Below are 22271 nucleotides of genomic sequence, written 5' to 3'. Positions count from 1 at the left end.
TGTGTATGGAAGTTTACTCGTGACAAAGGATCAAAACTTGTTCGGAAGATTACTAAAATTCTTCAAAACAAATTCGAAGGTCCCTTCTACAGCTGGACATGTGTGCCGCGGGACAAACAAGAGAGATACTTCATTGAGTTCGCAGTAAGGATAGCTCCTTTTTACATAGCTTTCATACATAGCCTTCATACATAGCTTTACACGTCTTCTTTTCACTCACTATAGCTCCTTTTTTTCTAGAAAACCCACACCTGGGATCCTTTGATAATTGGGACTGTTCAACCTTACTTTGAGGGAATCTGTCAAAACCGGATCAAAGACATGGTTAGCACTGTGAGGACTAGTCGAGTTCAACCAAACTGGATTGGCGACACTCTCTGGGTTACGATGGAGGATTACTGGGACATTGAAGAAGCACAACAAAGGAGTAAAACCTACTCTGATGCCCGTATGTCTGACCGTAACGGCCTAGGTCCTCACGTCCACCTCTCAGGGCCAAAGTCATATCGACAGCTTCAAGACGAAATGGTTAAGTAGCTGTTATTTTTGCCACTTTCAATTCTTACATAGCTATTATTTTTTTAGTTAATCTCTATTTCTTTGCTAACATTGCAGGTTGAGGAATTGGAAAGAGAAGTCCGACTTGGTGAGGTTTTTATCAAGGCACATACAAAGCCTGATGGTACATATGTTGATCGGAAGGCAGAGAAGATTGCAGAAACTTATGAGAATGTTCAAGAGAGGTTGTCTCAGCTCGAGGCAGAGTCTTTTGCTGTGTCAAATGGAGAATCACGGCCACGAGACCTCACAACAGAAGAATATACAGAAATTTTCCTTGAGGTAACTTTTTAAAAAAACCAATACACATTTATAGTCTTGTAGTTTAATTTGTCATCCTCTAATCTTAACTTTTCTCTTATTTTCAAGTCCACTGAGAAAGATACAAGAGGAACACCTTATGGAGTTGGAAGCCTCAAGGACTGCCTTGTCAATGGAAAGCATAAGCAAGCATGTGGCTCTTCTACCTTTGTGGCTCTCCAAGAACAGTTGAAGGAAGCTCAACGCATAATAGAAGAACAGGCTGCTCAACTGCAGAGGCGTGATGCAGAAACAGCTGTGCGTGAAGCTGAGCAATCCAAAGTTATTGCTGCCCAGAAGGACAAGATTGACCATATCTCCATCGTCGAGGAGTTTCTGAAGGAATGTGATCCGCGGTTTCAGAATTTCGTTGCAAGCAAACAGACAACCACAAAACCTCTTCCCCAAGATGATCCAACTCCAACTCCATCAACCGCTGCTTAATAGGTTTCTTCTATGTCTTAACTCTTTTTGGATGAACTCAATCTCACTCTTTTAAGATGAACTCTACCTCTTGCTCTTTTGTATGAACTCTATCTCTCGCTCTTTTGTATGAACTCATTGCCACTTTCAGATTGTGTTTATGACCTTTTTTTATTTCTGTAACTTGAACATGTACTGTGTATTTCAATATATCGATATTATGTCTTTCCAAATTCGAATCTTTCAATTATAATTGGTATACAAGAATGAAAAGAATAGGATAATGGGAAATTAGTATATGAAACATTCAAATTCTGAAATCAACATCAGTGGCTAAATAGTCGTAACATACAGATTCTGAAATCAACATCACTGGCCAAATAGTCGTAATGTAGTTTCTAAATAGTAACTACTCTAAGTGACTATATTGCGACTATAAACACTCAGTTACTACTTAGTCGCCAATTTGTCACCACAATTATACGACTAAAAACCGACAACAGTCAGAAGACCATTTGCATGTGCTAATTAATCACAATATAGTCGTAAAATAGACACTATTTTAACGACTACGAAACGACTACTTTATGACTATAGGACGACTACATGTTATGGTCGTGCAATAGTCGCTAAAAGGCGACTATAAATACGACTACATTAATTAGCGACTCTCGTTCTCCGACTGCTAGAGTTAGTCGCTATTTGGTCGTAAACACAGTTTTTACGACTACAAAGCGACTAATAGTGTAGTCGCTAACCGCCTGTTTTCTTGTAGTGTCTCGAGGGGGCGTATTAGGAATAAAATATCCCACATTTGAAGTTGAGTAGGATCTTAAGTAGTATATATAAGATATGGGTCTCTCCACTCATTGCCAATTGGTTTTGAGTTGGAAGCCCACAATCTAACATTATGGAGTTGCAATGATTCGTCAAGAAACCACCAAATGCTTTCTTTCTTTTTCCCAGGGAGTTGTTTATAGTCACTATGTTTGTACTCCAGTTCTGGTAGCATCGTCCAGATATACCGCCATCATTTTGACAAAATCATTGTAGACATGGCCTCTTTCGTAGGGAGAAACAACGATATACTTACGAGCAAATCGTCGGGTAACAAACTGATCCTGTCTTCAATTATCCCTTTCTCACTCTTTACGGATGGTCTTGCACTGTGTATTGCTAAAGTGCCAGCCATATCGAGCCGAGTATAAGCAAAAGCTGACGACCTAACAACATCTGTTTCTTATCAGTGAAGCTAACTAAAGTTTTTAGGGTTCGAGTTTTATATAAACTCTCTAGCCTTTCATTTTTTAAGTTAAGAATCCTTTTTTTGGTTCTTATTCCTAAATCTTCCATATTTCTTATCCCAAAAATATAGCAAGTTGAATTTTTGGTCAATGGTGCAGCATTTTTGGAAAGAGTAAAGAAAATGTACTTAACTATATAAAGATAAATAACAGCTTTTTTGTAATTGTCAGTTTAATTAAGGGTAACACAAAAAATTAATAACACATCTTCATAGTTCTGGAAACATCTTATAGAACCTTTTGAGATATTTTAGATTTTGTATCTTGAATGATTGCAACACCTGCAGCATGATGCTTGTGTCATCCGATCATATTTTCGCTTGTGAAATTCAAGTTTGGTTACTAAAAAGCCATTTTCGTTTCCTTCTTGGTAGGCTTGGGCAAAATACCCGGATCCGATCCGAACCCGATCCAAAAAATCCAATCCGAACCCGTATCCAAAATTGTAAAATACCCAAACCTTTAAATCCAATCTAAATCTTTAAATCCAAAAATCCGTACCCGAACCCGATCCAAACCGAAATCCGAACGGATATCCAAATATACCCACATCTTATTATATTAGTTCTCAGAGTTGGTAACTCACCAGATCGTGACACGTGTTAGTTTTAACGGTCAGAGATAAAAATTAAAAACTCACCAGATTGTGACACGTGTCAGTTTTAACGATTAAATATCTAAGTTAGTAACTCATCAGATCGTGACATGTGTCAATTTTAACGATCAGAAATCACATATCAAAGTAAATTCACCAGATTGTGACACGTGTCAGTTTTAACGATTAAATATTCAAAGTTAGTAACTCATCAGATCGTGACACATGTCAAATTTAATGATGAGAAATCACATATCAAAGTTAGTAAATGTCAATTTTAATGATCAGATCGTGAAAAGGGATTAAGGAAGATATATAGAAAATTATTAATTATAAAAAATGTAAATACTCACTTCTATATAAACATAGATCGTCTCATATTATTCATCTAACAAAATAATTTATTTAAAAATATTGCTTTCAACTTTGTTCTATTGGTCAAACTTTTTTAATGGAAAGACAAATTTTCCTTATTTTTCAAAACCAAAATATACTCCTACTTTCTACTTTTTCAGTTTAGAATAGGTAAGATTAATATGTTGACCCAAAAAAAAATGGAAGACTAATATATGCATCTTTTTTTCTAATACTGTATATTAAGATTTCTTGCAGTAGTTTTAGATTTGTTTTATTTAATTTATATTTTCATCTTTGAATTATTTAAGATTGATATATTACCATGCTTATAATTTTCTATTATTTCAATAATTATGTCAAATTAATTTTCTTCTAATTTCTCAACTTTGATTGGTTGGTCATAGACCCTTTTTTTTATGCAAACATAATTGTCACCATTCGTTCAATCTCAAAATAAGATAAAGAGGAGAAAGTCATCAACCTAATGGTTGGATAAAATAGGCTAACCAATTTCAAGCCTACAACAAACATAGATAGATTGCAAAAACATAAATGGTTGTTCATAGATCCATAGGAGCTTGGAGACAGAGGCTACATCATGGTGTGTCAAAGAAACTTCTATGAATACATTGGAAAATTTAACATTAGTTACTATCAAAAGATGTTGTGACGTTGGAAAAGGGTCTTTAGTTTTATTGGTTGCTGGAGCAAGCAACTTTGATATAGCTAAAAGACGTGAATATGTTCTCTCCACACAGGAGGAGGGCAGAACCGAGGTTCTCTCAATGGTGGAGGAGGTTGGACGCAAGGTAAAAAATGGAAGATTAAGATATGCATCTTTTTTTCTAATATTGTATACTAAAATTTCTTGTAGTAGTTTTAGATTCGTTTTATTTAATTTATATTTTCATCTTTGAATTATTTGAGATTCATATATTACCATGCTTATAAATTTTTATTATTTCTATAATTATGTCAAGTTAATTTTCTTCTAATTTCTCAACCTTGATTGGTTGGTCATAGATCCTTTTTTTTTTGTGCAAACATAATTGTTACCATTCGTTCAATCTCATAATGAGATAAAGAGGAGAAGGTCATCAACCTAATGGTTGGATAAAATAGGCTAATCAAACTCAAGGCTACAACAAACATAGATAGATTGGAAAAACATAAATTGTTGTTGATAGATCCATAAGAGTTTGGAGACATAGCCTACATCATGGTGTGTCAAAGAAATTTCTATGAATACATTGGAAAATTTAACATTAGTTACTATTAAAAGATTTTGTGACGTTGGAAAATGGTCTTTAGTTTCATTGGTTGCTGGAGCAAGCAACTTTGACATAGCTAAAAGACGTGAACATGTTCTCTCCACACAGGAGGAGGGCAGAGCCAAGGTTCTCTCAATGGTGGAGGAGGTTGGACGCTAGGTTATCTATCCAAGGGAGGAAGGTGGGGGAGGTTGGATGCAATGTTATTTCTCAAAAAAGAGGAAGGCGAAGGGAAGGTTCTCTCCATGGTGGAAGAGGTTGGACGCAAGGTTCTCTCCATAAGGGAAGAGAGCATAACCGAGGTTCTCTCCATAGTTAGTCATACACTATTGTAATGTAATTTATTTCTTATACAAAATGTTTTTTGAGCCAACAATTTTAGTGATTAAAAAAACTATGCAAAAATGAAAGTAAAGAGACATATAGTAGTTGGCTTAATTTGTTCATATAGACATTTTCTAGGAGGTGGTAAATAATATATTTGTAACATACAGTATACCTAGGTGTTAAAAATACACTTTTAATGGTAACATACATGTATATAGATATAAATCAGTGTATTATAGCAAAAAAAATATAAATAATGTACAATAAATTTTAATATATTTGTATTGAAGTTAATTTTATTTTAAAAAATTAAAACTCGCACATCGAGCGGGTCTTTATCTAGTTATTAATATATAGTAGTAATATATTAGTAATATTTATAATTTTAAAAATATAAGTGTCCAAAATATTCAGATTTTTAGATATAGATAATTTGAGGTATTTAAACTGTTTATTAGTAAATTTGGGTAAAAAATACTCTAAATTTTAAGATATATTGCGTATTATTGAATAATTTAGACTAAATTAGATACTAAAATTTTGAGTTTTGTGAATTTTGGGTAATCTGAATTCAAACCCAAAATACTCGAACCGAACCCGATCTGAACCCAAATTCTAAAAATACCCGAATGGGTTTTATACCTCTAAACCCGAAAATCCGAAAATCTGAAATATCCGATCCGAACCCTAACAGGTACCCGAATGCCAGGCCTACGTCTTGGCTTGTGATTTGTGTGAGAAACTTGGTACGTACGTGCGAATCAGAAGTCTTAAACCGGCTATGTATGGTCAATAAGGATTTCATAATTTGAAATTAATAACACCTTTTTTAATTATAAAACAAATACGTAGTTCATAAATCTTGAAAATCAAATAGAATTCTATTTCTAATAAATAAAAAAAGATCAGTTTTGACGTCTAATAAAAGTGAAGCTTAGATAATAGTGAAGCCCTAGGCATAGATTCTAACACTCTCCTCATCTTGTTCTTTCTTATATCTTTACGATGACCACGGGGTTCAGTGGAGATGTAAGCTCTTTTTAAACACTTAGAGCTGGCAAGTATGTATTTCAGAATCTCTTTCTCTGCGTTTTGTCCTCCATAGCCGTGCCACTGAAAGATCTTGAGATGGGTTGACAAACATTCTGGAACAGAAACCGGTGGGTGGAATGAAAGTGGGAAATCCGAGTTTGTCTGTGAAACAACATCAAAAGATAATATGTAAGTACTGTGCAATTATACATCACGTTTAACTAGTTCAGTTTAGATGTTTATTAGTCCATATCCATTAATAAAAAAATAAATCAGTGGGTGGGGTAATTAAACCTTGTCGACGATGCGAACAACTTGTAGTTTAAGAGGAGTTTTTTTGGGAGAAACCACATAAATGGTTGCAACCAATCTACTTTATATGGTGCAAAAAATTTACAATCTTCAAGTCCAAATCGGAAGAAGTAAATGGCGTCAAAACCCCCAGTCTGCAATGAACATATATAATCAAAACGTTGATTTTTATTTATATTTTTTTTAGCATAACAATAATATCACTAGTACGTACCGTTTCAACCTTGAAAAGTAAGGTCAACTTGATATACATGAGTTGTGATGCGTTGTGATAGGACCGGCCAAAGAGACCGCCATCGTTTCGGCAAAACCATAGTAGACACTGCTTCTTTTGTCTCGAGAAGCGACAATATCTCTGCGAGCACATCGTCAGGTAATTCGCTAATCCTGTCTTCTTTAATCATCTGACTCTTACTTTTTTTAGTTTAAACAAGAAAGAATTAAGAACACAAAATTGTTATAAGAATGACTCTCTTATTAGCTTAAAGAAACTGACCTAAAACTTCAAGCTCTCTCTCACAATCTCTTAATCATAATCTCTCAAGCTCGTAGGTTTACCACAACTTTGGCAACTCTAGCTATATTTATAGAGATTAGAGATAATTCCTAATACAAAATATAATTGTGTTTAGATAATTCCTAAACATTAGGTAATCCTAATCCTTTAGGGAAACCATTACTCGGTAGGATTAGAATAATCTCTGACTTAAGCTATCTTCTTCTTCAAGCTTATCCCAACAATCTCCCCTTTAAGCTTGAAATCCTTCTTAGACATAATACTGTGAACTCCAATATGGTTCTTCATATCCTTGAACCTGTTCTTATCAAATGCCTTGGTTAGAATGTCAACCTTTTCTTCTCTTCTCTTGTTCTTCCTTTTAGTGTTCATGTATCTCCAGGGTTATGTTTATAATAGAGAGAAAGAGAGATGTGAGCATATTCTCTTGTGAAAGAAACACTTGTAATCTATTGATCATAGTGGATTGGCTGAGGGACCGTCTTCCCTCTCCTGAGACGTAGGCTTCTCATACCGAGAGCTGAACTCAGGGTGAACAAATTGCTTGTGTCTTCTTTCTTTATGCTTATTGTTTGATGCAGATTCTTGAATCGATGTTTGGTTTAATGTGAAAATCAAGCATAGATAACAAAAAAAAAAACCAAACAAACACACAATCACCTGGGACAAGAGTTCTCATTATCCTTGAAGGATAAAATATCAAATACTCTCTTCTAATTTACTCGAGTTAATGCTGTCTATTTATAACGTCAATAATAGACATTTATGCAATTTTGGTTATGGTTTTCTGTTAAAGGTATTCCAATTTTCATCTCGTATTCTAATATACAAAAATATCTTGTCGCAATTCATTATTATTTTCACCTTTCTTAATTTTCCGCATTGTACCTTGTAAATGATTATTATTTTTTCTCTCGATGTGGTTCAGTGATTGTAACTACGTATATTTTTTACCTTTGTTCTTGGTTATTTTAGTTTAGGTAACCTTCTTTATGTAAAAATCATTTTTTTTTGGATTTTGTTGTTGTTGTTATTGTTGTAATGTGATTTTTATTAAACAACAAAAACACTCTTTAAGACAAATTAAAAAGAGAACTTGCTGATTTTTCTTACTAAAACCGGGACGAACGAAAACACACTTTTAAGCTTAACCGGGACTAACATTATGTTAAACCAACCTAAACCATAATTTATTCCAGTTCCCTAATCTGATAAGCGGCGGCTAGTGACGATTGAAACTGGTTAAGTAAACCAATTTTAATTTAATTTGGTTTGGATACCAGTTTTGGTTAGATTCGGTAACTAAATTAACCACTAAATGAAAGACACGTAAGTTATTCACGAACCACATCTGTTCCCCTTCAAAGAAAAAAAAATCTCCCAAAGGTCCTTCACTCTTCTCCCCTCCTCTCTCTCCATCCTCCATATCTACAGAGCTCGAGACGAGATTCTCCTTGTTCAACAACTCTCATCTGTAATCGATACAGGTTCTTTATTCTACCTCTTCTCTTTTGTTAGATTCTGTATAATCTCGGTCGTTTGCATGATTCTGACTAGGTTTTGTTCAGCAAACTCTGATTTCGTCGCTTTTGTGCTAGTTTTAGTCCCTTGATTCTCTAATTCTAGATAATTCAATGAACTAAGAACCCAGAAGTATGATAGATTTATGGGTTAGTCGTATATCTGAGGAATAGGTTCTTCTACTTCTAAGATTTTGAATTGCATGTTCAGTCTGATTTTGCTATAATGTAATTACTTTTGTTTGCTCTGTGATGGATTTCAGATGGCAGCTTCATCTACTTGTCTTGTGGGAAATGGATTGACACTGCACACAACAACCAAACAGAGGTCAAGTAAAAACTTTTCCAGCAGACAGATTGGTCTGTTCTCATCCTATTCTTCAGTTATTAGGACGTCTAGGTTTAACGTTGTGAAGGCTTCTTTGGATTCGAAGAAACATGAAGGAAGGAGAGATTTTCTCAAAATTTTGTTAGGAAATGCTGGAGTTGGTTTGGTTGGAAGTGGGAAAGCAAATGCAGAAGAACAAGCGGTTTCTTCGTCTCGGATGTCTTACTCTAGGTTTCTTGAGTATTTGGACAAGGATAGGGTGAATAAAGTGGATTTGTATGAGAATGGGACAATAGCTATTGTGGAAGCTGTTTCTCCTGAGTTGGGTAACCGTGTTGAGCGTGTACGTGTTCAGCTACCGGGGTTAAGTCAGGAGCTTCTTCAAAAGCTAAGGGCTAAGAATATTGATTTTGCAGCACATAATGCTCAGGAAGACCAAGGTTCTGTGTTGTTCAACTTGATTGGTAATCTTGCTTTCCCGTTGCTTTTGATTGGTGGGTTGTTCCTTCTTTCGAGACGTTCTGGTGGTGGAATGGGTGGACCTGGTGGTCCTGGTAACCCACTTCAGTTTGGTCAGTCCAAAGCAAAGTTCCAAATGGAGCCAAACACTGGTGTGACTTTTGATGATGTTGCTGGAGTTGATGAAGCAAAGCAAGATTTCATGGAAGTGGTGGAGTTTTTGAAGAAACCCGAGAGGTTCACTGCGGTTGGTGCCAAGATCCCGAAAGGTGTTCTCCTTATTGGTCCTCCTGGTACCGGGAAAACCCTTTTGGCAAAAGCCATTGCTGGTGAAGCTGGTGTGCCTTTCTTCTCCATCTCTGGTTCTGAGTTTGTTGAGATGTTTGTTGGTGTTGGTGCCTCAAGAGTCCGTGATCTTTTCAAGAAAGCCAAGGAGAACGCTCCTTGCATTGTCTTTGTTGATGAAATAGATGCTGTCGGTAGGCAAAGGGGGACCGGAATTGGTGGAGGTAATGATGAAAGAGAACAGACCCTCAATCAGCTCCTAACTGAGATGGATGGTTTTGAAGGTAACACTGGTGTTATCGTAGTTGCTGCAACCAATAGAGCAGACATTCTTGATTCTGCTTTGTTGAGGCCAGGACGGTTTGATCGACAGGTACCATCTGATTAATACACATTGATATTTTTTGTAATCCTATACTACTCCTAGCGCTGGTGCTTACTTTATAAGTTTCTGATGCAGGTAAGTGTTGATGTTCCAGACGTTAAGGGGAGAACAGATATTCTCAAGGTTCATGCCGGTAATAAGAAGTTTGACAATGATGTCTCACTTGAAATAATAGCAATGAGAACCCCCGGATTTAGTGGAGCAGATCTCGCTAACTTGTTGAATGAGGCTGCTATATTGGCGGGAAGGCGAGCGCGGACATCGATATCATCTAAAGAGATTGATGACTCCATTGATAGAATCGTTGCTGGCATGGAAGGAACAGTGATGACTGATGGGAAGAGCAAAAGCTTGGTTGCTTACCATGAAGTTGGTCATGCAGTGTGCGGGTAAGTGAGAAGCAGATTACAGGCCGGTCTGTATATTATTACTATCAAGAACTTACTTTGAAGCTATATACTTTGTCCTTTTGCAGAACATTGACTCCAGGACATGATGCAGTGCAAAAGGTAACGTTGATACCAAGAGGCCAAGCGAGAGGTCTGACATGGTTCATTCCATCAGATGACCCGACACTCATCTCCAAGCAACAACTCTTTGCAAGAATTGTTGGTGGACTCGGTGGCAGAGCCGCTGAAGAAGTCATCTTCGGTGATTCCGAGGTGACTACTGGCGCAGTTGGTGACTTGCAACAGATCACCGGTTTGGCTAGACAGGTACATTCAACTGCTTCACAACATTCATGCTTGGACCTGTAAATAAGTATGATCTTTTACTAGTTGATGATATTGAGAACTTGAGAACTGTTGAACTTTGTAGATGGTAACAACATTTGGAATGTCTGATATTGGACCATGGTCATTGATGGATTCATCAGCTCAAAGTGATGTTATCATGAGGATGATGGCAAGAAACTCCATGTCTGAGAAGCTTGCAGAAGACATTGACTCTGCGGTGAAGAAACTATCAGACAGTGCATATGAGATAGCTCTAAGCCACATAAAGAACAACCGTGAAGCAATGGATAAGCTTGTTGAAGTGCTTCTGGAGAAAGAAACCATTGGCGGTGACGAGTTCAGGGCAATCCTCTCTGAGTTTACTGAAATCCCACCGGAGAACAGGGTTCCTTCCTCAACAACAACAACTCCAACAACAGCACCAACACCAGCTTCCGTCTGAGTAATGGATTTGTATACTTGTAATACTTAAATTTTTCTGTAAATTTTATCTGTCAAACTTGAACTACAGACATGTGATACTATCTCAAAAACTTAGTAACAAGTAAATGTTTAAATTGGTATATCCACCTAAGCTATGTGTGTTTAAAATTAGTGTGTGCTGGATTATCCAATTTTAAGAAATTTCTTTATAGAATTAGCTTGCAATATTGTAAGAGAGAATCAAAAGTATTTTGAAGCTTGCACGAGTAATAACACCAAATCGGTCTGGTAATTCATACTTCTTCTGTACATTTTGGATACAATTACCTCAAACCTTAATAATAGCCCACTAAACGCTTTACAAAAGCCATAAAATTTGTACACCATGATCTCTCTGTTCAACCAACATCAAAGAATATTACCAAATTGATACTGTCACGCTTTGTTCACCTTCCAGGAGCAAACCTGAAACCACAGAGCAAACCCACAAATCAATGCTCAATTCCAAATTAGTAAATATATTAACCTTAAAAGAAGCAACATTTAAATCAAAAACGTTACGCATTTAATGGCTTCACGCCACTTGCAATTCCATCGTCATTACTTCTCTCTTTCTTCACCCACACCATTGTTGAAGCAGAAGCAGCTCCGATCGGCATTTTAACACGGTAATGCGCCAAATCATTCCCTTGCTTAACCCGATTACGGTTACTCGGTTTAGTTTGTGCCTTGAGATGATTCTTGTTTTCATCTCTTTTGATAGAGAGATCCTCAAATTGTGTTTCTACGGCCGTCGTTGCTTTTTCACTTTTCTTCCTGTAAACTCGAATCGCATCTTTCGCCGGTGTAGAATTCTCCGTCACGACGGAATCAGTCGGCGCGATTGAACCACAACCACCAGAATCGACGACAACATCATCATCTACCAAAGCCACATCTTGATTTGTCTTCTTCTTATTTTTCTTACTATCATACCGTTTCCTCCTAAATCCCCTATCCTTCTTCGGTAACATCTCCGCCGTATCTTCACCTCCTCCACCGCTCCCAACCTCCGCCGTTACTTCCGCTATCTCCTTCTCGACAAATCTTGCTCCTCCGCCGCTCGTAGATTTATTTTTTCTTCCCTGATTGCTTCGATTCAAACGCTTCTCCATCTTCAGATCTTCTTCCTCCTCTCTCTTTTTTTCTTCCTCGACCTGTTGTTGTTTCCGTCGTTTCTCTTCTTCTTCCTTACGCTTCTTCTCTTTCTCATTGATCCAACGCTCCTGTAGCTGTAGGATGCTGATGTAGTTAGCCGGAATCGAAGGAGTAGTCTTCTTCTTTTTGCTTTCAGTGACAGTGTTATCGTCCGCCATTGAAATCTTCTTTCTTCACAAACTCCTCTGTAATGGAGAAAAGCAAAAAACAGCTGAAAGGGGAAAACAATTTATTAGTTTACTACGCACGCATTAACTTTATACCGCACTAGAAAAAAAAAGTAGAAACCCCTTAATCCTATAGGCCCATCTGGCTGGCCCGTAACCTTTCACTTTTTAAAACATTTTATTTATAATTTTTTGTTGTAAAATGTTAAATTAGTATTATTCCGAGTTTTTAGAGAGTGGTTTTAACTTTTAAGCATCGGCCAAATAATTTTTTTTAAAATGGATCTGTAATCAGTTGAATTAATACGATCGTTTATTTTATAACGGCTACAACATACACAGATTGCTTTACCAAATTTAGAGATGATATTTTATCAAAAAATGTAAACAAATCAAGGATGAAAATCATAATTCTAAAATCTAAATTTCCATTATTCTAAAATTAATTTTTTCCTTTACCTTTATATTTTTAGTTGGATGAAAAAAGAAAAGATGAAAAAAATATTCTATAATTCTATTTTATTTTTCAAAAATTCTTGCGAAAGTGTTCTTTATCTATAATGAACAACTTGTTATAAGTTATGACTAACTTAAATAAGAATTATATCTGCATTTTATGTAAACAATGTTATTTTTTTTGTTGGTGAATAGTAAAGAATGTTATATATATTGTCTTGACTCAATTGATCCAATAATTTAACATATTGTTGTTAAATGTTAATTAAAAAGAAATAGTCAAAAATATACATTTACTGATTTACCATAACATGTTAGATTCTACAATCAGACGTTGATTTGTAGATTTTCAGGTGTCGGAAAGATTGAAAAGAGAGCAAAACAATCTGACATAGAATAAAGAAGACACATAGAGCCAAGCAAACATTTATTACCATTTTTATTTTATTTTGCTTAAAATATTTATTACCTTTTTAATTATTTATTTATTACCATTTAATTTATTTATTAATTAATAAATAAAACCTTATCTCTCACAAACTACTACACACAGTCCAAGACCATTTTCTAAGCAACTTGCATCGCTCATTTGTCTCATCTCTCAAACTTCGAACGAGTCGCTGCTTCTCCTACGCTCTCTCTCTCTCTCTCTCTCTCTCTCTTTATATATAAACTCGTCGAGGATTCTTTTCTCTGTGTCTGACGTTAGAAGATAGAGAGACAAAGAGTTATGGCTATGGCGATGATGATCCGAAACGCAGCAGCTTCACGTCGAGCAATGACTCCGATCTCAGGCGATTTCGGTGGTGGTTTGAGATCTATGTCTTCATGGTGGAAGAGCGTTGAGCCTGCTCCTAAAGATCCGATCCTCGGAGTTACCGAAGCTTTTCTCGCTGATCCTAGTCCTGACAAAGTTAATGTTGGTGTGGTGAGTCTCTCTGTTCTGTTTTCCCCTGTTACTACTACTACAGATCCTTACGGATTTAGCTTTTTTTTTCTTTTTTGTCCTTCGGAGGATGTTATCAAAATTGAGATCTTATGGATAAAACAGGAATTGAGATTTGGTTGTTTCTGATTATGATCGAGGAGTTTTTGTATGGTGGCTTACTTATTGATGAAGCTAATATGTGTTAAATTGGATATATCATATAGGGAGCATATCGTGATGATAATGGCAAGCCTGTTGTCTTGGATTGTGTAAGAGAAGCTGAGCGAAGGCTTGCTGGGAGCACTTTCATGTAAGACTTTCTCTTTCTCCTCCCCAAATGAGCTTCTCTGTTGATTGACATGACAATATTGATTGTCAAGTTTTGAAATCTTCTTCTTGGTGAAGTTCTTGAATTGTTACTGACGAAAAGATTATTGATTCGCCTTTTTCTCTTGGAATGAAAGAGCTTCTCTGTTTACTCTTTTGGATGTGGTTATATTTGCGTTTTAGAGAATACAGAGCAGTGGAACCTCATTTGTGGAAATGATATGCATGTTGAGAAGATGTCTGTTAGCTATATGTTTCTGTAGCTGATGCTATCTTATTTTAGTGATCGTGCTCATCTAATCAAAATTCTGAGTTCCATGTCAAGCACTTTAATCTCTTTTCTTACAAGTTTGTTTACTTTGATTTCAGCTGATTGACCCAAATTAGCCCTTACAATTATATGTAAATGTGCTCATGGTTTCTTGATAAGTGCTTGTGGTGATATGTTAAGCACTAGTTTATGTTGCATGCTTGTGAAAACTATGTAGTGGAGAGTGTACTCAAATCCTAATTCTGTATCATTGCTTTTGGCGTATTAAAAATATGTGATACTTCATATGCATGCATCATAGTAAGAACTCAGACTAATCAGCATCATCAATTATCTTATTTCCCTTATTTCACCAGACTGATCTGATCTGTCTCTATTGTCTTAATCGACTAAAGGGAGTACCTTCCTATGGGAGGAAGTGCCAAAATGGTGGACCTAACATTGAAGCTTGCCTATGGGGATGATAGTGAATTTATTAAAGATAAAAGAATAGCTGCAATTCAGACTCTGTCTGGCACTGGAGCCTGCCGACTGTTTGCAGACTTCCAGAAACGTTTTTGTCCTGGTTCTCAGATCTACATTCCTGTACCAACCTGGTCCAAGTGAGTTTTATACAGTTAATTTTAATGACTCCTCATATTAACCTCAACCTTCTGTTGCTTCCCCAAAATAGCATAGCTTAATGTATTCTTTTATCAACAGCCACCACAATATCTGGAGAGATGCAGAAGTCCCTCAAAAGACATATCATTACTACCATCCAGAAACCAAGGGTTTGGATTTCTCAGCATTGATGGATGATGTGAAGGTTAGCAAAGAACATCTTCTTCAACAACCAACTTTACTTGATTTTCTTGTCAATAACATCCTGATTATGTTGCCTTTTTTATATAGAATGCTCCGGATGGATCATTCTTCCTTCTTCATGCCTGTGCTCATAATCCTACTGGAGTAGACCCTACAGAGGAACAATGGAGAGAGATATCACAGCTATTCAAGGTGATAACTCATCAATTGTTTATGGTGACTTTTCTTCTCCCTGATCTGTCCACTGCAAACTAACAGTGAGTTCTCGTTTCAGGCTAAAGGTCATTTTGCATTCTTCGACATGGCATACCAAGGTTTTGCTAGTGGAGATCCAGCGAGAGATGCCAAGTCCATCAGGATCTTTCTTGAAGATGGTCATCATATTGGAATTTCTCAGTCTTATGCAAAAAACATGGGACTCTACGGCCAGAGGGTGGGATGTCTCAGGTATTCATTTTATTCAGCAAAAATATGGAAATTAGAAATATGTCAGCACCTTAATTTCGAATGTATGCGTCATCAAATTGTATAGCCATAGAGGCTTATTTAGTGATGAAAGTAGAACTGAATATGAACATGACGACATTGTCTTTTGCTGCAGCGTGCTTTGTGAAGATGCAAAACAAGCCGTGTCTGTGAAAAGTCAGTTGCAGCAGCTAGCTAGACCAATGTACAGCAACCCACCTTTACATGGTGCTCAACTGGTCTCAACCATTCTTGAAGACCCGGAGTTAAAGAGTCTGTGGCTAAAGGAAGTTAAGGTACCATTCCATCATATTGTTATCTCCTTAACTATGTAGCTTCCTTTTTCTTGAAATTTATCCCATGTTCCATGTTTCATGTGCACACATTATGAAAAAACCTTGTAACCATGTTCACTCTTTTGTGTATAATAATCAACTATAAAATTAAAATCTGATAAGCCATATGTAAAATTATCTGTACCATAACAGGTCATGGCTGATCGGATTATCGGCATGAGAACTACTTTAAGAGAAAGCCTTGAGAAGTTAGGATCGCCTTTATCATGGGAGCATGTTACCAAGCAGGTAATTACAAAATAGACTGTGTTTCTTTTGAACTTGTTGTGATTTCTCACCTGACTCACACAATTGCATAATTCTATCTTTATGGGGATACAGATTGGTATGTTCTGCTACAGTGGGCTAACACCAGAACAGGTTGACCGCTTAACAAGCGAATATCACATCTATATGACCCGTAACGGCCGTATCAGGTACTTCACTTTCTCCTGATTAGAAATCTTTAAGCTCAGATCCAAATGTCCCCATTTTTCTAACGTCAACATGCTTAATTTCAATGCAAACCATTTCTAAATCATTAAGGATCTTGATGTTTTGGTTGCAGTATGGCTGGTGTTACGACAGGAAATGTAGGATACCTTGCAAATGCTATACATGAAGTCACCAAGTCTTCTTAAATCATGTACTTGCATGTTACACCCAAACATAAAAATTTTGTTTGAAGAGTCAATAAAACAGGAAGCAAGATTTGTTCTTCAATTGTTTTCGTGGGAACTGAAAAGTTTACCCCATAGGTCCAGTCATACACTGTTAGCTGGGCAATAAAAACAGGCCTGAACCATGGATTGGATTCTTCTTGAATATACAAAATTCAGATTGTTTTCTTCTCATTTGCTTTTTTTTTGTGTTTGCTTGTTTCCTTTGGCATGTCTTTTTAACTGTTTATGATTTTAAGATCTGTTTGTAAGTTTTGCAACTTTGTCTATTATGAGTTAGAGAGACTGCTCTGTTGTAGGCTTAAAAACTTTAGGTTATCATGATTTCATTGATCATTTCGGTTCTTTGTCTTGTAGATCTTTGGAATCGGATTCGTTTCTTTTTTTTTACGGACAAAAACATATACAAATACTGATACACGAGAAAAAGTATCTCTACAAGTCAGTGAACAAAAAGAATAATAATAGACACAATCATCACACCTCTTGATTTCTCAAAAAGCTGAATTGGCCACGTCTAGGAGACATCATCTCTTCTCAGAAGCTGGTACTGATACTTAGTTAATCATAAAGAAGTCAAATCTCCCCATCCTCCTTTCCATAAAGCATTCTGCTCTCCAAAAGCATCTCAGTTACGAGATCATTTTCTAGGGACCAGCTTGAAACGGAAAGCCTCCATTCATCTGTCGCCTCACATGCTCTGGAATTAGCCTGTTGATAAGTTCCGGCGAAGCCCCAGCCAACTGAAAGATAAGAGAGGTAACAGATGAAGTAACTGTTTTCAACATTCAGTTATGTTTGGTTCAAGACGAAGTAGTATGATTTTGGAGCGGTTAACATACCTCTTGTTTGAAGTTGAACAAAGGTGGCAGAGGTCGTCCATTTGGAAGACGAGCATTTGGCTCGCGGAGTTCATTGAAAAATGGATGCGCACATGCTTCGAGCTTCAGACAGTATACAAACATATGTAAGTTAGAACAAAATCTCACAGTTTAAGTGTTTAACTGAACAGTTGGGGTCCAAAGAAATCATAGAGAAACCACTCTAACAATTAAGAGTGCTTCGTGGTTTCCAAATACTAACCGCAGTGCAACGCAGACTTGGTGAATACTGAAGAAGCCGGGATGCGAGGTCAATGGCTTCTGGAGGCATCCGCTTGTGGAAAACCTGAAGGTCACAAAGCAGTATGTGTAATGTTTTAGTATATATTTTTTATGAATATACTTGAGGGCAAATTAAGTCATTGTATGATCATAAAGAAGTTGTACATATATATACCTTATGCCAAGGGTGAGCTTTGATTTGTGGGAATCTGAAGTCTGTGTAGTTTGGGTTCATGCATCGGATTTCTTCTCGAGTTGGAGTACCAAGAACCTATACCAACGCAGCAGAAATTAAGACAAATCTATCAGATTATAGGAAGTTTAAATACAACACATGAATTGAAGCCCAAGGTATGATGTAATAATACAAAGAGACTTCACCTTTATGATCTCCACTAGCTGGTCCACTGAGTTTTCTCCCGGAAATAACGGCTGTGAAGATAAATAACATCAAAATGATTACGGAAGATTCTGAAGAGATGCTTTAGTTCTCTAAGATAAATAGAAGATAGATACACTAACCTGACCAAGAAGGAGCTCTGCCAGAACACAACCAGCAGACCATATATCTATGGATGATGTATACTCTGTGGCCCCAAAGATGAGTTCTGGAGCTCGGTAATACCGGGAGCAGATATATGATATGTTTGCTTCACCTTTCACCTAATATAAATATAGCCAAATGTTGCAAATGTCAGGGTAACAGAGAAATATCTGATAGAATTTTCATGGTATAGAACATGTAGACCATCCTTTACTTTTGTAAATTACTTCCATAACATTCACTTAAATGAAGGTTTTAACTACTACATGCACATAGACATAAGAACGATGGAAAAAAATAAAAAAGGGCATAAATGAAAGTATAAACCTCTTACCAATACTTTTGCACTTCCAAAATCACAAAGCTTACACTGATGAGTGAGAGGATCAACCTATGGAACACACCAGAGAATTGTATTACAATCTAGTCAAGGTTATAGGAAAAAAAACCCACAATAGATCAACGTACCAAAAGATTTTGTGGTTTCACATCTCTGTGACAAACACCAGGTGCAGTATGGATATAAGCCAAGCCTCTGAAGATCTGCACAACATTTTTTCCAACCCGTTTCAGCATAAACACAACAGAGTAAGAATATTTGTTAGGGGAAACAGTAGATAACAATGCATACTTGGTAAGTGTAAAGCTTGACATAGAAAATAGGCATCCTCTGGTTTGAATTAGTATAGTGCTTCAATACCCGGTACAACGTTTCAGGTACATACTCCATAACGAGATTGAGGAAAAGCTCATCTCTACTCGTTGTAGAGAAGAAACAATGCTTCAAGGAAACCACATTTGGATGGTCGATTAGTCGCATTAACTGCAACTCTCGGTTTTTATAGCGGCGATCTTGCAAAACCTTCTTAATGGCTACTGATTCTCCAGTTTCCAAGCATTTTGCCTAGAATGGTAAGTTAACAATCTGATCAGAAAGGAAAGAAAAATTAAAGGTCATTGCTTACAGAGGCTTGAAGTGAGAAGCACAACAGTACCTGGAATACAATCCCGAATGATCCTGTTCCAACAACCCGCTCGGCCATGTAACTAATGACCTGTAAAGACCAGAAGAAAGAAAATGTAAGTGAGTTAAAAATTACTTCAAGTTGGATTAAATGAGTCATAAAGAAGTCAAAAATCATTTTTTCATCTGTTGAAGTTATATATGGGAAAAGCAACATAACAAATGATAAATCTAAACCTTAGATAAGGTAACCTTCCGTTAAAAATATTTAACAAAAAAAAACAGAATCAAACCTGTTTAGGTTCACCATTTTTTCCTCCAATTGTAGTAGAAATGATGTGACCTGTAACAGCATCATTTCCTTCTATGACAGCAGCAGACATATCCTGCAATCAAACCTGAACATATTATTACCAGCATTAAACTACGCTTGTATACAAATAATGAAGGTTTCGTTCTAAATGTATATCAACCAATAGACAAATCATGCTAAAGGTTTGAATCGTTCTTTATCTCTGTCTGTCAAGTATATGAAATCTTCCAGAATTTAAACTTGTCTTTGTAAATAGCATTCACATCTAAGAACAGTTAATGCGCAGATTACAGAGAACTTAATTAAGTAAAGTAACAAAAATGTAAATCTGAAGGATGTTGCATGTTCCTATAAACAAGAGGCTAAGTTGATAGAAACAAAATCAAGAGAAGATATGCATACTAGTGGTTAATGATAAGTAAATGGTAAGTGGGAGTTCAAAGGTAAAGCAACATATGGAATGTCAACTATTTCCTGGACATAAAAAAAAAAACATTGTACAAAATCAAAACACACAATCATAGAACCATGGAACAAAACACTGTCAGTTGAAGAATAAAAGCAAAAGAACACAAAACAAAACAAAAAGAGTTCGGAATCAAATACAGAAAGAAGAGAGACAGAAAGAATGGGCCAAGAATCATACAAGTAAGTACACTAATACTCCAAAACCTGTCAGAAAACAAAAAAAAAAAAGACTCAAAGATCCACAAGTACTTCTGTGAAGCCAAATAAAGCAAGCTGACGAATCTTTCATAACATGAGAAGGCAAAACAAACTAGTAAGAGATTTACATCGTCGTCTTGCTCTTAAATTAACTCAGAGACAAGGAATTTTACTGTTCTTTAACCTTTATTTCTTCATTAGGGTTCAAAGGTTTATCACTACTAGTAATCAAAAATAGCTCAAGAGAACAAATCTTCACTAGAAAAAGTATAACTAAGCTACTAAGAAGTCAAAAACGAACATCTTCTTCGATGAGCTCTATGGTAAGAAGAACGCTGAATAAAAAAAAAGAACACAGATCGATTCACTAACACATCGAAGCTGCTAGATCTAGCCGAGATCTAGAAAACCCACAAATCGAAAAATTAAAAACGCATTCTTTACGAAACACCAAACGTAAAGGATCAAACATAGAGAGAAAGAGAGATACACACTCAAACGTGAAGTTGAAAGAAAGAAAAGAAAAAACGAAAAAAACAAACCTTGTCTGTATCGACATCAGGACGACGTTTCAAAGCATCTCCGCCGTGAAGATGCGGTGGCTGTGAAGCTAGAGACGGAGGCTGAGGCCCCAATGGTATTGAAGTCATGTGCTTTTTACAGCTTTCTCTCTCCCACACTCAAAAGAGTAAAAGACTATTCTTTTTCTTTTCTCTCTCACCTGTGGTTTGTGTTGTGTCTAAACTTGAGAAATCGTTTCAAAGATCAAAAGATAACCCACGCTCGAGTTCAGCGCGTGTGTAAGACGAACCAAAGGGAACGCTTATCTGTTGTTGTTAATTAAAGTAGTACTACTAATTAGTTAAGTGAAGTCATTAGTGAACCTGGTAAATCCGTAACCCCCCTTAATGCAACTAATTTTTGGATGTTAATGTTACCATGTTTACACAATCAGATAATAAAACAATATAGTACCTCCTGATGATAACATGTTAATTTTGGTTACACCTACTTTTTCTCTTGTTGATTAAATGTTATTTGGAGTTTCCAACACAAAAAACTTCACTCTTTAATATGTCTATCTATCTGTACTATTAATACAGATTTATAATTATTTGTTTCCGTTATTTTATTAATTATTATTCATTCATTGGTCAAATCTCTTACTACTATTCATGGAATCTCTTTTTTTTTTTTGTAAAGTCGTATTCTATTTTTGACGTTTATTAAAGTTTCATAGAATAGTCGCACACTTGTTTCCAAGTGAACATTTTGAGATTACTATCATCCTACTTTCAACTCGATTCAATCACAGTCAGAGAAGTAGTTGAAGATATTAATCTACTCCATAGAGGATTTTAGCTAAATATAACATGATTTTGTGATAAAATTTTTTATTAAAAATGCAATTAGTTGCTGCCACCACAAACCATAACGTGGGTCCGCCCCTGGTTTTGTGTTTCTTCTCATCTTTTTTCTTTTTTATAAATTGTGACCGATGCACACGAATACGGCTACTATGGAGAAGGTGGCTGCAACCGCCAAACATCCCCAAGCTAAACCGAAGCCACCAGTTCGGCCGTCGCTCAAAAAGCTTCTCGTTGTATTAATTTTCTTGTGTATATATATACTATTAAAAGGGAAGCATTTTTAATAAGTAGACATAGATTAAGAAATTATTACAATGAAATGCCATTGAAAACTGAATAGGGATAAGTATAAATAAGGAGCCAAACAGATTGGAAATGAAATTAAATTAGAGCCAAACAGATTGATAGTAATTATAATTTATACTAGCCGAAAAAATATTAAATGATAGTAATACATAAAAATCGGAAACAATAAAAACCTACCATAAAATCTAAATAAATCAATCCACGAAATTAATCAAATAATTAGCATTTAATTTAATAAG

The 22271-nt window shown here is 36.1% G+C and overlaps 4 protein-coding genes across 7 annotated transcripts; 2 read left to right on the top strand and 2 right to left on the bottom strand.

The window, feature by feature from the left end:
- The first annotated feature begins 8312 nt into the window (after positions 1 to 8312).
- On the top strand, positions 8313 to 11284 carry LOC147943567 (ATP-dependent zinc metalloprotease FTSH 2, chloroplastic). The gene is made up of 5 exons (XM_087449904.1): positions 8313 to 8483; positions 8780 to 9961; positions 10049 to 10362; positions 10449 to 10689; positions 10793 to 11284. The coding sequence occupies exons 2-5, from the start codon at positions 8780 to 8782 to the stop codon at positions 11150 to 11152; spliced, it is 2097 nt and encodes a 698-aa protein (XP_087306030.1). The 5' UTR covers positions 8313 to 8483; the 3' UTR covers positions 11153 to 11284.
- Positions 11285 to 11403: 119 nt separating this feature from the next.
- LOC104786533 (uncharacterized) lies at positions 11404 to 12488 on the bottom strand. 3 transcript variants are annotated; one of them, XM_010511963.3, is made up of 2 exons: positions 11695 to 12488; positions 11404 to 11598 (listed from the first exon to the last, which is right to left on the bottom strand). In XM_010511963.3, exons 1-2 carry the CDS (start codon positions 12486 to 12488, stop codon positions 11580 to 11582), a joined length of 813 nt encoding a protein of 270 aa, XP_010510265.1. In that variant the 3' UTR covers positions 11404 to 11579. The 3 variants fall into 3 exon arrangements, with proteins under 3 accessions (XP_010510265.1, XP_087306038.1, XP_087306037.1); XM_087449912.1 differs by having other exon boundaries at positions 11738 to 12488; XM_087449911.1 differs by lacking the exon at positions 11404 to 11598 and having other exon boundaries at positions 11691 to 12488.
- A 136-nt stretch (positions 12489 to 12624) lies between these two features.
- LOC147943566 (aspartate aminotransferase, mitochondrial-like) lies at positions 12625 to 16940 on the top strand. The gene is made up of 10 exons (XM_087449909.1): positions 12625 to 13881; positions 14106 to 14191; positions 14875 to 15081; positions 15182 to 15287; positions 15374 to 15478; positions 15561 to 15733; positions 15888 to 16047; positions 16240 to 16335; positions 16429 to 16523; positions 16655 to 16940. Exons 1-10 carry the CDS (start codon positions 13684 to 13686, stop codon positions 16725 to 16727), a joined length of 1299 nt encoding a protein of 432 aa, XP_087306035.1. The 5' UTR covers positions 12625 to 13683; the 3' UTR covers positions 16728 to 16940.
- Positions 16941 to 17126: 186 nt separating this feature from the next.
- LOC104786531 (shaggy-related protein kinase zeta) lies at positions 17127 to 21396 on the bottom strand. 2 transcript variants are annotated; one of them, XM_010511959.3, is made up of 12 exons: positions 20899 to 21396; positions 19671 to 19763; positions 19409 to 19468; positions 19045 to 19317; positions 18882 to 18956; positions 18748 to 18804; positions 18392 to 18532; positions 18251 to 18301; positions 18045 to 18140; positions 17850 to 17933; positions 17609 to 17710; positions 17127 to 17509 (listed from the first exon to the last, which is right to left on the bottom strand). In XM_010511959.3, exons 1-12 carry the CDS (start codon positions 21004 to 21006, stop codon positions 17414 to 17416), a joined length of 1236 nt encoding a protein of 411 aa, XP_010510261.1. In that variant the 5' UTR covers positions 21007 to 21396; the 3' UTR covers positions 17127 to 17413. The 2 variants fall into 2 exon arrangements, with proteins under 2 accessions (XP_010510261.1, XP_087306036.1); XM_087449910.1 differs by having other exon boundaries at positions 19671 to 19775; positions 20899 to 21316.
- Between the last annotated feature and the right edge of the window lie 875 nt (positions 21397 to 22271).

The sequence above is a fragment of the Camelina sativa genome, chromosome 5, assembly GCF_030686135.1.
Source record: "Camelina sativa cultivar CO46 ecotype springtype chromosome 5, ASM3068613v1".
Classification (NCBI taxonomy): Eukaryota; Viridiplantae; Streptophyta; class Magnoliopsida; order Brassicales; family Brassicaceae; genus Camelina; species Camelina sativa.
This window is presented reverse-complemented; position numbering and strand designations above follow the sequence as displayed.